Genomic DNA, 13,983 nt, shown 5'->3' on the forward strand with positions numbered 1-13,983 from the left:
GTTTTAGTCGTAGAAGATTAAAGGTCTTGAAGTTTATCCTAAATAATTACTGACATCACAGAAGAGTGATGTGATCCCAAAGTGCTGCTTTAAGAAAATAAAGTGCTTAAACTTTAACATTAGATTGCCTATTTTTGTTAACAGTGGAGAAGCATGCTGACAGATCTGCGAACAGGAATGTGATCAAACCTCTTTTATTAAACATTTCATTTATGGTTCAAAGTCAAAAATGACCTGCTGCTGCTGCCGAGTCAGCCACAGCTCCCGTCCTGCCCGGCGCCCCGCAGGGCTCTACGCCCGGTTCCCTCCTCGTCATCCTGCTGACACCATGTCTTGTCAGATAATCTGCAGATAACATCCATCTTGACCTCCCGAGGCCCCGTGCTCTCCCCTGACCAACGCTTTCCACCTGCCGGACACAAAACTGGAGGCATAAAAATACTCTAAACATAACTCCTTCATCACATTATTTTACCGTAACAACATCTTCTACGGCAGCATAGATGAGCATAGATAGGCTCTAACACTCAAACTGTGTCATCCATAAACAATATATCTGCTGAAGTGATGTTCCTGTTTCAGCAAGTATCCAGCGCAGCCGGTCGAGGAGTCACGAAGCAGAGAGGTGAATTCTTACCGGCTCCGCGGCTGCTGACTCAAACTGCCCTGCAACTAAAGTTAGAAGAAAGTTTCTCAACAGTTCTCAATGAAAAGTTTATTCCATGTTCTTGGTGAATTGTGGTGGATTTCTCCTTTAAGGCAGAAATCCACAACCACTGACGGGTGACGCATGAATAACATTTATCTTGTTAAAATGTCAAAAGGTGGAATATAGCCGGTAGAACGTGAACAGTCAGTTCCTGAAGTTCTTGTGACGGATGCAGGAAAAATGGGCACATGAGGATCTGTGCAACTTTGTCAAAGCCCGAATTTAGTTGTGATGAGTCGATGACCACGAGAACTAAAGAAAACAACATTCATCTGATTCAACAGCAAACGCACAAAATGGTTTCATGTCACTGAAAATATCTTCACTAGTTTTATTTGTATTTCACTTATTTTTATAAACTAGATTTGAACATTTAAACTTTTGCTGCAGTTTAAATATCCAGTGATATGATATGATATGATATATGATATGATATGATAACGACATTTCTGTAGGCCGGCACAAAGAGTGAAGCTGCATGTAAATTATTTCTTTTCAAATTAGGTCAAAGAGGCCATTTAAAAAGATTTGAAAAATGATCTGTAGCTAAACATTTGTTTAAAAAAAAGATATATACATATATTTATTTGTATATAACCTGCACTTTGTAGTCATGCCTGTCATGTCATTTACATTTACAATGATGACTTCATAAAGACTTGAGATATTTACACTAGATATGATACATTCAAATAGCAAATGTGATCTATCAATATTAAAATGTCTGACAGTATTTATCAGTTCATGTGTTTTAATATATTCTTCTGAATGAGTGATACACTGACCATACCAAAGTATTTTCATTAACACTTAATAAAACAGTGTAAATCAGGCTTATAGCAGATTATTATGAAATCCATATTGTCCTCACAAAGGTAATATGTTGCATTTATTAACTTTGAAATCAATCCTTGTGATTTATTTTCCTCTTATAACAGAAAATGGCACATTTTTCGCTGTGTAGTCATGATTACTTTCTGCATCTTGTATCGTGTAAACAAATAATAGCATTTATAATATTCTCTGTTGTTACTTTTTTAATTCTTCCAACACACATGCTCACAGCGTGTGCCTGATTTATTTAAATTGTTATTTTCGTTCTTGTTTTTAAAATATTTCTGTACTGTAAAGTTTATTAAAAAATAGCCATAAACTACAACTATTATTAAATAATTACATCACCACTTTCCCGATGTTAATTATTACGGTATTCACAAACTGTTTTTAAAACAATCAACGTTTTTAATAAAAACAACAAAAACAAAAGTTAAGGAAATGAAGTTTCAATGTTTACAAATGTTGGCATTGCATTCTGGGAGGCGGATGATTGACATGGGCGCCATTTTGCTCCTGCTCGCTCCGCTTCCATTGTGAGAGATAGTAAATATCTGACAGGACCACAACACCCGGTCCCCCGCAAGGAAAAGACCGACTCACACGTGGTAAGTCATGTTTCTGTTACACTTTTGACACCTTAGAGTAGTATTGAACATTTAGTGAGGAAAATGAGAGCGATAGAGTTGTTTTGTTGCGGTAGCAGCGTGTCGGAGTGAGCAGCGGGAGAAGCCGCCCGGAGGACGACGGCTCCGGTCTCCGCTCAGAGAGCCGCTCCGCTTCCTGCGGAGCTTTGTACCTCAACGATGTGCTTTAATATGCCGCCGCTTCACACGCCTGCGACGCTGTTTGATAGCCACACTTGTCCCCTACGTTTTGTCGGTCTTTCACGCACACGTCCGGCGCCTCGGTGGACGAGAGGTCGCGTCCTGCTCCCCGGCTGGCTGTCGGGCTTCGGTTCGGTCTGCGGCCATAATCCTGCGGTATGAGGCGGGGCTAAGGCTCCTCGTCCCGCCTCCAAACCTCAGACTTAAACACCATTGGTCCAGAACTGCGGCAGCGGCTCAGCTGATTGGTGTATTTCAGAATGACGGCCTGTTCGACACGGTGATTGGTGGGATGGGCTCGATATGTTTGAACAGATGCCAAACCGGGGAAAGTTTCCCCAGGGGGCCAATCTGACGAGAGTCTAATGGGGTTTGAACCAGATGGAAAAAAGGAACCTCTTGTTGAGACACGATCATTTTATAAATATTAAGACCCGGTAACACGTCTGCTTTATGTCGGACAAATCTCAGAACCGTCGTGATACTCGTCCAAACAGCGGGCAGAGGGAACAGACAGGCCTGCTTTGTCGTGAGCTAATTAAATGAGGACAAGTGAGAAAAGGTTGTTTTTTTTATGCAAAATAGGTTAGAAAAAACAAACATTCAATGTATGCATAGTCCAGAAAAGGACAAACAACTTGTTGAAAGAACAAATGAGTTCGTTAAATTAGGCTTAACTCTCATGATACCTTTTAAATATTTATTGAAAATAAATGTATTGATGTTCGTTTGTTTTGCTTGTCTGATCACCTTTTATTGGTCTTTTTATATTTAAAATAAATATTGAATGTTGTAAATTGTTATTATTATGAAGTCATTTTAAACTTTGACAGTCACCAAACTGTTAGTTTATAAGGATATTTAAATGAAACAATAGACAGACAGAGTTTTTTGTTTTGTTTTTGGATCTTACTCAGCTGGAGTTTAACAAAATGGAAAACTGGGTTTAATTTGCAGTGATTATTACAATCGGGTTGTAATTTCTAATATGAGTGTTATAAAGTATTGCTTTGTGTTTTTATGTGCTCCTTCAGGTGATACTTCGTCGTCATGGCTCGTACCAAGCAGACTGCTCGTAAGTCCACCGGAGGAAAAGCTCCTCGTAAGCAGCTGGCCACAAAGGCTGCCCGGAAGAGCGCCCCGTCCACCGGGGGGGTGAAGAAGCCCCATCGTTACAGGTAACGCCTGTTTGAATGGATGCTGAGTCGTCTTTAACGAGATCACTTGCACACCAGCAACTTCACTCACATCCCTCCAGTTTAAGTCCTGCGTCTCATTGTGTGTGATCACACTGAACAGGCCCGGTACCGTGGCTCTGAGGGAGATCCGCCGGTACCAGAAGTCCACGGAGCTGCTGATCCGTAAGCTGCCCTTCCAGCGCCTGGTGAGGGAGATCGCTCAGGACTTCAAGACCGACCTGCGTTTCCAGAGCGCCGCCATCGGAGCGCTGCAGGTTCGTCTGGTTCGTCCGGTCATAGTGTGACTTTAGAGCAGCGCGACTCTCCTGCTAACGTGTGTTGTCCCTCCTCGACCCGGCAGGAGGCCAGCGAGGCCTACCTGGTGGGGCTGTTCGAGGACACCAACCTGTGCGCCATCCACGCCAAGCGGGTCACCATCATGCCCAAAGACATCCAGCTGGCCCGCCGCATCCGTGGAGAGAGAGCTTAGACCTGATAGTTCACCTCTGTCCTGTTTTTCTTTACCTGTCCCCGCCCCCAATTCCTTTGTCTCACTCCCCCGTCCCCGCCCCCTCTCTCCGCCCCGTCCCCCAACCCAGCTTCTCAGTAGACTTTAGAGGAATCCTGATTATGAAGAGATAGAAATATGTTGAAGTCTGGTCTCTCATAGATATCTTTGTGTTCACCAAATGTTTTAGGGTACCTTTTTTTTTTTTTGTGCATGTAAAAGGTTTCACAGATCAGACGCGCATGTGCACACACACACACACACACACACACACACACACACACACACACACACACACACACACTCAAACATGCATCGCTGGGTTCGGGCGGCCCTTCAGAACCGGAAGCCCGTCAGTGAACCCACCTGGATTCTTCCAGAGTTCAGTCGGTGCCGTTTGTGTGGCAAACAGCCGGAGCAGAGGGGTCCGGCCGAGGGGCTGGTCTGCTTAAGGGGAGCTGCAACTTCCACAGCAGGGTGCTATTAAAACTAGTCCTGAGGCCTGTGGCCCCTCTGAACACCCTCCTCCCCTCCCACCCGGCGTCCTCCCCCCTGTTGCTCACTGCACCTCCCTCCTCCTCCCTCCTCCTTCACCTCGGTGATGTGCTGTGGGGGCTGGAGGGGGTGGAGGTGGACCGCTGGTCTGTGTGTGTGGAGCCCAGAGCTCTGATCTTCCAAACTAGTTGTACTCAACAAACGAGAATCTCTTGGTTGCTTAAGAATATTGATCATCGTTGTGGATATGGTGTCAATTTTTTTTACACATAGTTCATGGAGGAGCATCTCTTCCTTTATTTACCACTTCCAAAATTATCAAAATAAGAGAAAAAAACAATTGATATTATCAGCATGGTTATCGTTGTTTTCTTTTCACAGTGATCTGATTTGCTATAAAAAAAAATCAGGAAGGGCTTCTGTGTTTTCTGAGGAAACTTCTATTGTAACGGCAGCCACACGAGGGCGGCGCTGCACCGCCTCCACCTCCATTCACGTCTCTGTAGATCATCACATGATGCTTCTGTCTCACCACAGGTCGGTCACAACACTGCATGTTTCGGGCCTGTGTCTCCTGCAGTCTTTGTAGACCTCAGCATATAAATCTGTCCCTTTCTCTAAATTTGTGATACTCTCTATAACCTCATATTTGTTTTCTTTTATATTTTTCTTATTCCTTGAGATTTTCAGACGTATAAATAAGCTGATCTTTGTATTTTCCAAATTTCTCATATTATGGTGGTAATAAATAGGTGTTAAACTGAAGTGAGCTTGTGTGTTGTTTTTGTTTTTCAGTGTTTCACTTAGGCTTTGATAGGCTGCAGTACTATAAACTGCCACAAGGGGGAGAACATTTACAAGGACTCCAGCAACAAACACCATCTGATTGCTGTGTAATAAATCACTGGAAACTAACGTTGAGGATTCAATTATAAAACTTTTGTTCTGCACTTTGTATCGATACATGAAAACTTCTGGTATTAAAGAAAGGACTCTTTCCCAAGATCTAAAAGTATGTGAAGTAGCTCGGCTGTGAGTCGGAGAGGCGTCTTGAAAATGGAGGGTGATGTTAATCCAGGCCACCTGCTGGATGTATTTCTACCAGCCAGGTCTCAGAACAGTTTCTAACAAATTATTACAAACTGATTTTAGTCACTGATTCTACACCATATTTCAATTTAATTACATTTTCAGTTCATGACATTTATTTGGCAGCTACATATGCAATATACAATAAATTAATTACTTTACAAATGAAGATATGATAAGAACTATAAATACGTTGGCATGGTGTGCCTCCACCAAATAGTGAAGTTGCAGTTTCCATCCGTGTCGGTCCGGACTCACGGGATCTTTGTATGTTTACATGTTTGACCAAACACGTGTTCCAACACAACAGCACAGAAGATCTAAACAACCAGCACCGTTTCAAGGTGTCATCAGTTCACTATCAGACCACATGGGAAGTTTGATCACAGTTGTTCTGGTGTTGAAAAATGGCCAGAAAAGTGCTTTTGCAGAACATTTTGTGTCCCAGTGAAATTGACCTTTGACCTTTAGGACTTAAAATATCACTTTTTACCCTGTTAGACAGCTATGTGAAATTTGGTCACAACATGGCGTATGAATTATTGAGTTATGGCCAAAAATGTGAGGTCACAGTGACCTTTGACCTTTGGTTCTTGAGTGTATTTTGAGTGTTTGTTTGCATATTTCAAATAATCTCTTCAAGGTGTTCCTGAGATGTCGTGCAAACAAATAGGACAAACATTTTTCAACTGTATTTTTTTTAATATATAATCCATTATCTGCAGCTGCTCCAAGCATTTATTCATTCCTTTTAGGAGAATGATTAATATAACTATGTTGGCTACTTATCCAATGTTTAGATAATGTTATTAAAAATGTACTTGTTACTTTTAGCGGTTTAATTTGTTTATCTCTTAGTGTTGAGTACAGAGCTGCGTCTCCCCACTGATTTCCCAAATCGAATCAATTCCGATTCACATGATTTGATATTGATTTTGTTCCTGACATTTCAGTTATAATACCAATCTCGTTTTGATATGAAACAGAATCTCAGAGAACTGATTCTGAAAATTGTTCCAAGAACCCTCCAACATAATGCATTAAATAAAATATTTATGTTTACATTAAGAATAGACCCCAGAGCAGATACAGTGGTGTGAAAAAGTGTTTGCCTCCTTCCTGATTTCTTATTTTTTTGCATGTTTGTCACTTAAATGTTTCAGATCATCAAACAAATTTCAATATTAGTCAAAGATAACACAAGTAAACACAAAATGCAGTTTTTAAATGAAGGTTTTTATTATGAAGGGAGAAAAACAATCCAAACCCACATGGTCCTGTGTGAAAAAGTGTTTCCCTCTAAACCTAATAACTGGTTGGACCACCCTCAGCAGCAACAACTGCAATCAAGCGTTTGTGATAACTTGCAATGAGTCTTTTCCAGCTGTGGAGGAATGTTGGCCGACTCATCTTTACAGAGTTGTTGGAATTCAGCCACATTGGAGGGTTTTCCAGCACCAACCTCCTTTTTAAGGTCATGACACAGCATCTCAATAGGATTCAGGTCAGGACTTTGACGAGGCCACTCCAAAGTCTTCATTTTGTTTTTCTTCAGCCATTCAGAGGTGGACTTGCTGGTGTGTTTTGGATCATTGTCCTGCTGCAGAACCCAAGTTGGCTTCAGCTTGAGGTCACGAACAGACGGCCGGACGTTCTCCTTCAGGATGTTTTGGTAGACGGTAGAATTCATGGTTCCATTTATCACAGCAAGTCTTCCAGGTCCTGAAGCAGCAAAACAGCCCCAGACCGTCACACTACCACCACCATATTTTACTGTTGGTATGAGGTTCTTGTTCTGAAATGCGGTGTTACTTTTACGCCAGATGTAATGGGATACACACCTTCCACAAAGTTCAACTTTGGTCTCGTCAGTCCACAGAGTATTTTCCCAAAAGTCTCGGGGATCATCCAGATGTTTTCTGGCAAAAATGAGACGAGCCTTCATGTTGTTTTTGGTCAGCGGTGGTTTTGGTCTTGGAACTCTGCCATGCAGCCATTTCTGCCGAGTCTCTTTCTTATGGTGGAGTCATGAACACTGACCTTAACTGAGGCAAGTGAGGCCTGCAGTTCTTTGGATGTTGTCGTGGGGTCTTTTGTGACCTCTCAGATGAGTCGTCGCTGCTCTCTCGGGGTAATTTTGGTCGGCCGGCCACTCCTGGGAAGGTTCACCACTGTTCCGTGTTTTCTCCATTTGTGGATAATGGTTCTCACTGTGGTTCTCTGGAGTCCCAAAGCTTTAGAAATGGCTTTAGAACCTTTTCCAGACTGATAGATCTCAATTACTTTCTTTCTCATTTGTTCCTGAATTTCTTTGGATCTTGGCATGATGTCTATCTTCTGAGGATCTTCTGGTCTACTTCACTTTGTCAGGCAGGTCCTATTGAAGTGATTTCTTGATAGAGAACAGGTGTGTCAGTAATCAGGCCTGGGTGTGGCTCGAGAAATTGAACTCAGGTGTGATGAACCACAGTTAAGTTATGTTTTAACAGGAGGGGGCAAACACTTTTTCACATTAATGCACCTTTTATTCAACAACAACAAGATTTCAAAACAAGATACTTTTTCTTTCTGGCATAAGCCCCGCCCACTATTCCTGCATATACTCGTATTCAGAATCTCATTGGCTATACAAACCGCCATTCATCGCTGACGTGACTTCCAATTGGCTGGATCTGACATCTCCGCTCGATTCAGACTCTGGTTGGCTGTGGACAAGATATGGAAGCTCCTATTGGCTCCGTGAGATGTCAATCAAACTGGCAGTGACAATGTAGAAAATTAAAAACACCTGCCGGGAAGTTGAAACCGATCGTGTGTATTCTGGATGTAATCGTGTGTTTTGGACTAAATACTTTACTGGGTTGGATTTACTGGACCTTTTCTGACTGAACCGGACCGCTTGTTGTTGGATCGTTGCTCGACTGAGATTTTATAAGTGAGTTAAGTCAGTACTGTAATCGTCTGTTTGTTTGTTTGTGGTCTGACAAAGCTGTTTACTGTATTGTATCTTGAAATGGTTTATATCAATCAAATCACAAGAATCTTAGAGTTCAACAGATGAGAACACGTGAACTTTCGAGGAGGAAGTCGATGCCGTTAAAACTTCGACGGCACGCGAGAGGGCGGTCCGAACGTTTGTGGCAAAAAGGTCGATCTCAGAAAAGCGATTATTTTTGACGCAGCCCTCGTTCCTCGTTATTTGAAGTAAAAGATCTAAGATTTCTTTTATGCACACGCAAGGTTTATTTCTCTCAAAGTTTGTTCACAAACTTGTTGAAATCCTTTTTAGTGATCATTTTATCTTTGCTAAGATAATCTGGTGCAATCCAACCCTTTTAGCTCATCATTAAATCATTTTCACTTAGTCATTCTCAGCCTATTACTTTAAACTACTCGACTTTTAGTTAACCATATATAAACTACTACTTTTAGCTACCTATTTACTACTTTTAACTTTTTGTTTATGCCAGTAGTTTAGGTAAACATTTATTACTTTTAACTAACAATTTAAACCATTACTTTTAGTTAACTATTCATCACTTTTACCTCACCATATTTAAACCATTACTATTATCTATTTATTTAAGTAACATTTATACAATTACTTGTAGCTAACTAGCTGATAGACATACACGCCTGCAGATGGAGTGAACTATTCCAACCATCAATTACTTTGAGCTAAATATAAACTATTCCCTGAGCATTTACCTTCAGCTAACCATTTTAACTATTGGGCTACTTATGGCTCTTTATTACTGTTTCAACCGCTCTCCATTTAAACCATTAATTTTTGCTCTTTATTTCTTTTCGCAGAGTCAGCCATTAGCCATTGTTTTTAGCTCACTGTTAACACTTTATTGATTTTTCTCTCTCCTAGTTTTTATGCAATCTCAATCCCAGCAGCCTCAGTGCCTCTTGTCTAGTTGATTTAATGTACCCTTTGGAAACTGGGATACACCTACTGCAGGTGTTTGGATCACAGATTTAGGATTCTGGATTTTTACTTTTTACCTGCATTGAAAGAAAAAAGAAAGTTGTTGTTTTTTTAATACAGATTTGATCTGCAACAGTTACTACTTTGAACTTCCTAAATATGTCCCTCTCCTTTCTTTGAGGCCTTAAGCGTTTCCTTTTCAGCCTGCTGGTTTTAGTTTACCAGCGTTCACCTTCCTCAAGGTCTGCTCAGCACCGTCCATCCCCCCATCACATCTGCTCCTTCCTGGGATTACAGCGCAAATGTCTGTCTGAAACACTCAGTACTGAGGGGGAAGATTACAAGTGCACGGCACCCTCCGAAAGAGGTTAACCAATCAGGGCATGCAGACGTAGGGATTAACCAATGGCACCACAGAGAGGGAGGGCAGCGGGATTACAGCGAGCATGGAGCAGGATTAGGCCACTGTTGAGTGCAGAAAAATGCTTTGAAATGTCAATTGCTCCCCGTTTATTGCACTCACTAGATTTTTCATGGTTGAAGACATAGCAATAAGAAACTGAACTATATTTTTAAATCAAATATATCAGAATTAAATCAGAAATGTGTCAGGACTGATTTATCTTAATTGAAGTATGTCACTGTTTTAGTTTTAATCTGATTTTAAATAACAGTCCTTTAAGATTTTAGTTCATTGGTCATTTTAATGATGACTGAGATGAAGTGACAAACAATTTAATCTGGCTTTAAAATCAGGGCAGAAGATGTCATAGAAAGTAACTAGAAGGAATCAACCCTCTGTGACCAACCTCCCCCCTTCAATAAAAACTACCTCAACACACAAACTGCACACACTTATACAAAGTATTTTTACACATTTGATGGCGTAGCTGCGTTTACGTGGCAGTAATCAGGTCATGTGGGGATTACCAAGTGGTCAGAGGAGTTGGGGAGATTGGTGTGTGTGTGTGTGTGTGTGTGGGGGGGGGGGGGTGAAGAAGGGGAACAAACCGAGCTGCTAATAATGAACAAATAATGAAAATGACTGTAGTAAAAAGGCTTTATTTAACTGCATTGTTGTCAGTGATTCAGATGGTTTTGGGAGGTGCACAGGACAAGACAGATACACCAAAACTGAGGCAAGAAGGCAGACAGCCTGGTGAAAGGTAATACTGCAGACCTGAAGAGACAAAATAAGGAGAGAGACAAAGATAGAAAAGATGGAGGAAAACCAAGGAGAGAGCCAGGAATGGAAGGCGAGGAAGAGGATGAAGAGGTGAGAGACGGAGGGGACAGGGCAATAATCCTAACTAATTCACTTAGGGCATTTCTGAAGGGAGGCTAAGAGGATTGGGACACTCCCAGAGACAGATAAGCTAAAATAACCAAGATGGACCAGTGAGAGCCATGCAGGCCACCTGACAAACATGACGGGTCCAGACCCGACGAGAACACGGGCCCTTCACACCCACACTCCAGGTCACACTGACCCCTACCTGTCCATCGGTTCCTTAACGAGCATTAAACTAATAATTCATCTCAATGATCATCAGTGCACAAACATGTAAAGAATAGATCACTTTAATATGTCACACAGCTAAAACAGAAAGTCTACGTTTTTCCATCAAACAGATCAGGATGATAACACTAAAGGTTAACACTGTAATACACAACACAAAGTGCTAAAAAAACAACTATATGCAACCAAATTACATATTTAAATGGAGCATAACATAATAATGATAAATAGTTTCAAATAATGTAACCCTGAAGGAGGATGTGACCTGGTCAGGACAACTCTCCTTTCACTCTATAACAAATCAAGAAGTGAGTGAGTGAGTGAGTGAGTGAGTGAGTGAGTGAGTGTGTGTGTGTGTGTGTGTGTGTAGGACTCCAGTCTTTTCCTACAAACTCTTTAAAGGCGTTTGTTCTCTTATTTAACACAGCATGAAGGAGACAAAAGGTGTGATTTACAGTCAGACCGCATCGCCGACAGTCACTGGTTCCTTCGTCTCCAAAAGAATTCAGATAAGATGCGTTTCTACAGAGGTCGCTCTTAGAAAATTAAAGCAAAATCTTACAAACAGGAAACTGAGAATTAATGATAACAAGTCCTCCAGCAGAAACGCCTCACACTATCTCACTGACACAGTGTCGACACAGACATGAACGCCACACTCTCTCGCTCTCTAGAGGACCTGGAACTTCCAGGAGTTTTGGTCCTTGTGGTCCAGGCAGTCCATTGTGGTGAAGCCCAGTTTCCAGGCCTGCTGGTCCTTGTAGTCCAGGCAGTCAACAGAGGTGAAGCCCAGGGAGGAGGCAGTGCTGTAGCCCTGTGAGGATAGTGAAGCTGGGGACTGGCTTAGGGAGCCGCCCATAGAGGGCACGGTGATGGGGCTGAGAGCTCCCCCGGTGCCCGACAGCTGTGAGTGCATGGGGGACAGGTAGGCGCTGCAGTCCAGGCCGGTGAAGTAGGAGGTGGTGCTGGCGTAGCCCTGGGTGTAGGCTGACGGCTGGCCGTAGCTCATCGGGTAAGGTGAGGGCCGCTGCATGCAGGGCGCCGAGGAGGCCAGGGGGTCGGGCAGGGGGGAGATGGCCGGGCTCCAGATGGACACGGCGGTGTTTCCAGTGCTGGAGCTCGGGGCCAGGCTGGGGCCCGACTGGACCGAAGAGGGGCTGTAGGAACCAGACAGGTTGGGAACGGGATCCGGGGCACTGGGTTCCTGCACCGGGGAGGCCTTCTTCTTGGGAGGGCGGGGCTTGGACTGCCCGCTGCTCTGCTGCTGCTGCTGCCGGCACTTGGCACGGCGGTTTTTAAACCAAACCTGAAGATACAAAGAAAACGGTGTCAGGGCAGAAAATACCTGTCGGCTGCGGAAATATGTTTCATGAGAGGTCAGGTTTAAAATCATAGCTTTTTATGCTGCCGTAGCCCACCAAAAATGTTTGCTGCCCTTAAATTTCTTCATATATCTCGTCTCACTATAAAAAGCCCACAACACTAAACAGAAAGGCCTCCATCTTGGCCGCAGCCTCCTCCTTCAGTACCTGCACACGCGACTCCGGCAGGTTGATCTTCAGGGCCACCTCCTCCCTCATGAAGATGTCTGGGTAGCGGGTCTTGGAGAACAGAGCCTCCAAGATGTCCAGCTGTGTGCGGGTGAAGGTGGTGCGCTCTCTGCGCTGCTTCCGGGGAGTGGCTGCAAACCCAGGAGACACAGAGAGGGGATTAGAGATGACATGAATTATGAGCACAATGAATGATGTACAAAAGAAACACAGCAGGCAAAGTGACTATTTAGGTGGTTTTGTTCTCCAGTTTTGTGTGTGAAGATGACAACAGATACAAATCAAGTGCATTGTGATATTATGGGACAAAGAACATTGAGTATTATATTAAATGATTAAAATAGTCACTGATTTTCATGCAGAAAAAGAAACAATTAGGTTTTATTGATTAAGATATAGTTTGGGCAGTTAAAGTCCTTTGTTTGTCTGTCTGGCAGCTAAACACGCAGCCAAATGCTTATTGTATCGGGACTCATCATATGCAGACACGGGAATTTATTTAGTCTTCGGTAAATTGAGTGTCTTCCTCCACAGTGAGTGTTTATTTGTATGTGTCAACGACGTGAGAAGCTTTGAAGGGAAAAGTGACAAACAAAAAATCAGATGTTTGAATTCTGACGCTGAACACACAAATTATCTGCACTTTTGTTTTAAATTTTTAAAGTGCTGAATAAACGTGCTTATTGTTTATAACAAAAGAGCAGTGGAACTTTTCATCCAAAATACGACAGTTTTCCTGAAGCAGCCTGTTCTATTTTTCTTTGGCACAAATCCGTGTAACAGTTCTATAATGGACCTGTACTACATTTCCCATGTTATCAACAAACTGCCTCTTACAGAATTTTGGTTTTTATCCTTAAATCATTTTTCGTTTGGATATAGCCTTACGCAGCAGCCTGCGCGTCTTTACGCATCACCCGGGATGGATGTGATATTTTAAATTAAGAGCACAAAAGGAAACAAACACATAAATCTGCGTTAAAAGTTTTATTTTTTTCGTAATAAAATGTACATTATAGTTTGTACTTACGTGGATAGGCGACGGTTGTGTGAAGCATATCCATTCCGTGGCCAGGCAAATTTAACCCGTTCATGGTGTAATGGGGTTGCTTTATGTAGGACATCATCTTTACAGCAGGCGTTTAAGTCCTGTCGCTGACTTGTAGGTCGGACACGCAACGCAGCAGGCGTGGGCCCCTCCGAGCTCAGCCGGGGCAACAAGTCGGTGCTTCCGATCCAACCGCCGCGGAGAGAAGCGGGACGCGCCGGATTCACGGAGAAACGTCAAAGTGGGCTTTTGTTTTTTAAACTGCACTTTCAGCTTTAACCGACGGTCAGCT

General features: G+C 42.7%; 2 protein-coding genes and 1 long non-coding RNA gene across 4 annotated transcripts; 1 reads left to right on the forward strand and 2 right to left on the reverse strand.

Moving 5' to 3' along the window:
- Positions 1–178: 178 nt before the first annotated feature.
- On the reverse strand, positions 179–2,509 carry LOC138635983 (uncharacterized). Its single transcript, XR_011312200.1, has 2 exons — positions 2,343–2,509; positions 179–672 (listed from the first exon to the last, which is right to left on the reverse strand). It is a non-coding gene; the product is annotated as an uncharacterized lncRNA (long non-coding RNA).
- On the forward strand, positions 2,056–5,316 carry LOC138635981 (histone H3.3A). Its single transcript, XM_069723736.1, has 4 exons — positions 2,056–2,151; positions 3,405–3,548; positions 3,670–3,823; positions 3,910–5,316. The coding sequence occupies exons 2-4, from the start codon at positions 3,421–3,423 to the stop codon at positions 4,036–4,038; spliced, it is 411 nt and encodes a 136-aa protein (XP_069579837.1). The 5' UTR covers positions 2,056–2,151; positions 3,405–3,420; the 3' UTR covers positions 4,039–5,316.
- Positions 5,317–11,763: 6,447 nt separating this feature from the next.
- Positions 11,764–13,770, reverse strand: LOC138635980 (homeobox protein otx5-like). Of its 2 annotated transcripts, none has more exons than XM_069723734.1 (3): positions 13,677–13,770; positions 12,623–12,807; positions 11,764–12,399 (listed from the first exon to the last, which is right to left on the reverse strand). In XM_069723734.1, exons 1-3 carry the CDS (start codon positions 13,768–13,770, stop codon positions 11,764–11,766), a joined length of 915 nt encoding a protein of 304 aa, XP_069579835.1. The 2 variants fall into 2 exon arrangements, with proteins under 2 accessions (XP_069579835.1, XP_069579836.1); XM_069723735.1 differs by having other exon boundaries at positions 12,623–12,774; positions 13,674–13,770.
- Positions 13,771–13,983: the final 213 nt, after the last annotated feature.

The sequence above is a fragment of the Brachyistius frenatus genome, unplaced genomic scaffold, assembly GCF_029030835.1.
Source record: "Brachyistius frenatus isolate BFR_SWC_R1_liver_20210118 unplaced genomic scaffold, ASM2903083v1 Contig_343, whole genome shotgun sequence".
Lineage (NCBI taxonomy): Eukaryota > Metazoa > Chordata > Actinopteri > Embiotocidae > Brachyistius > Brachyistius frenatus.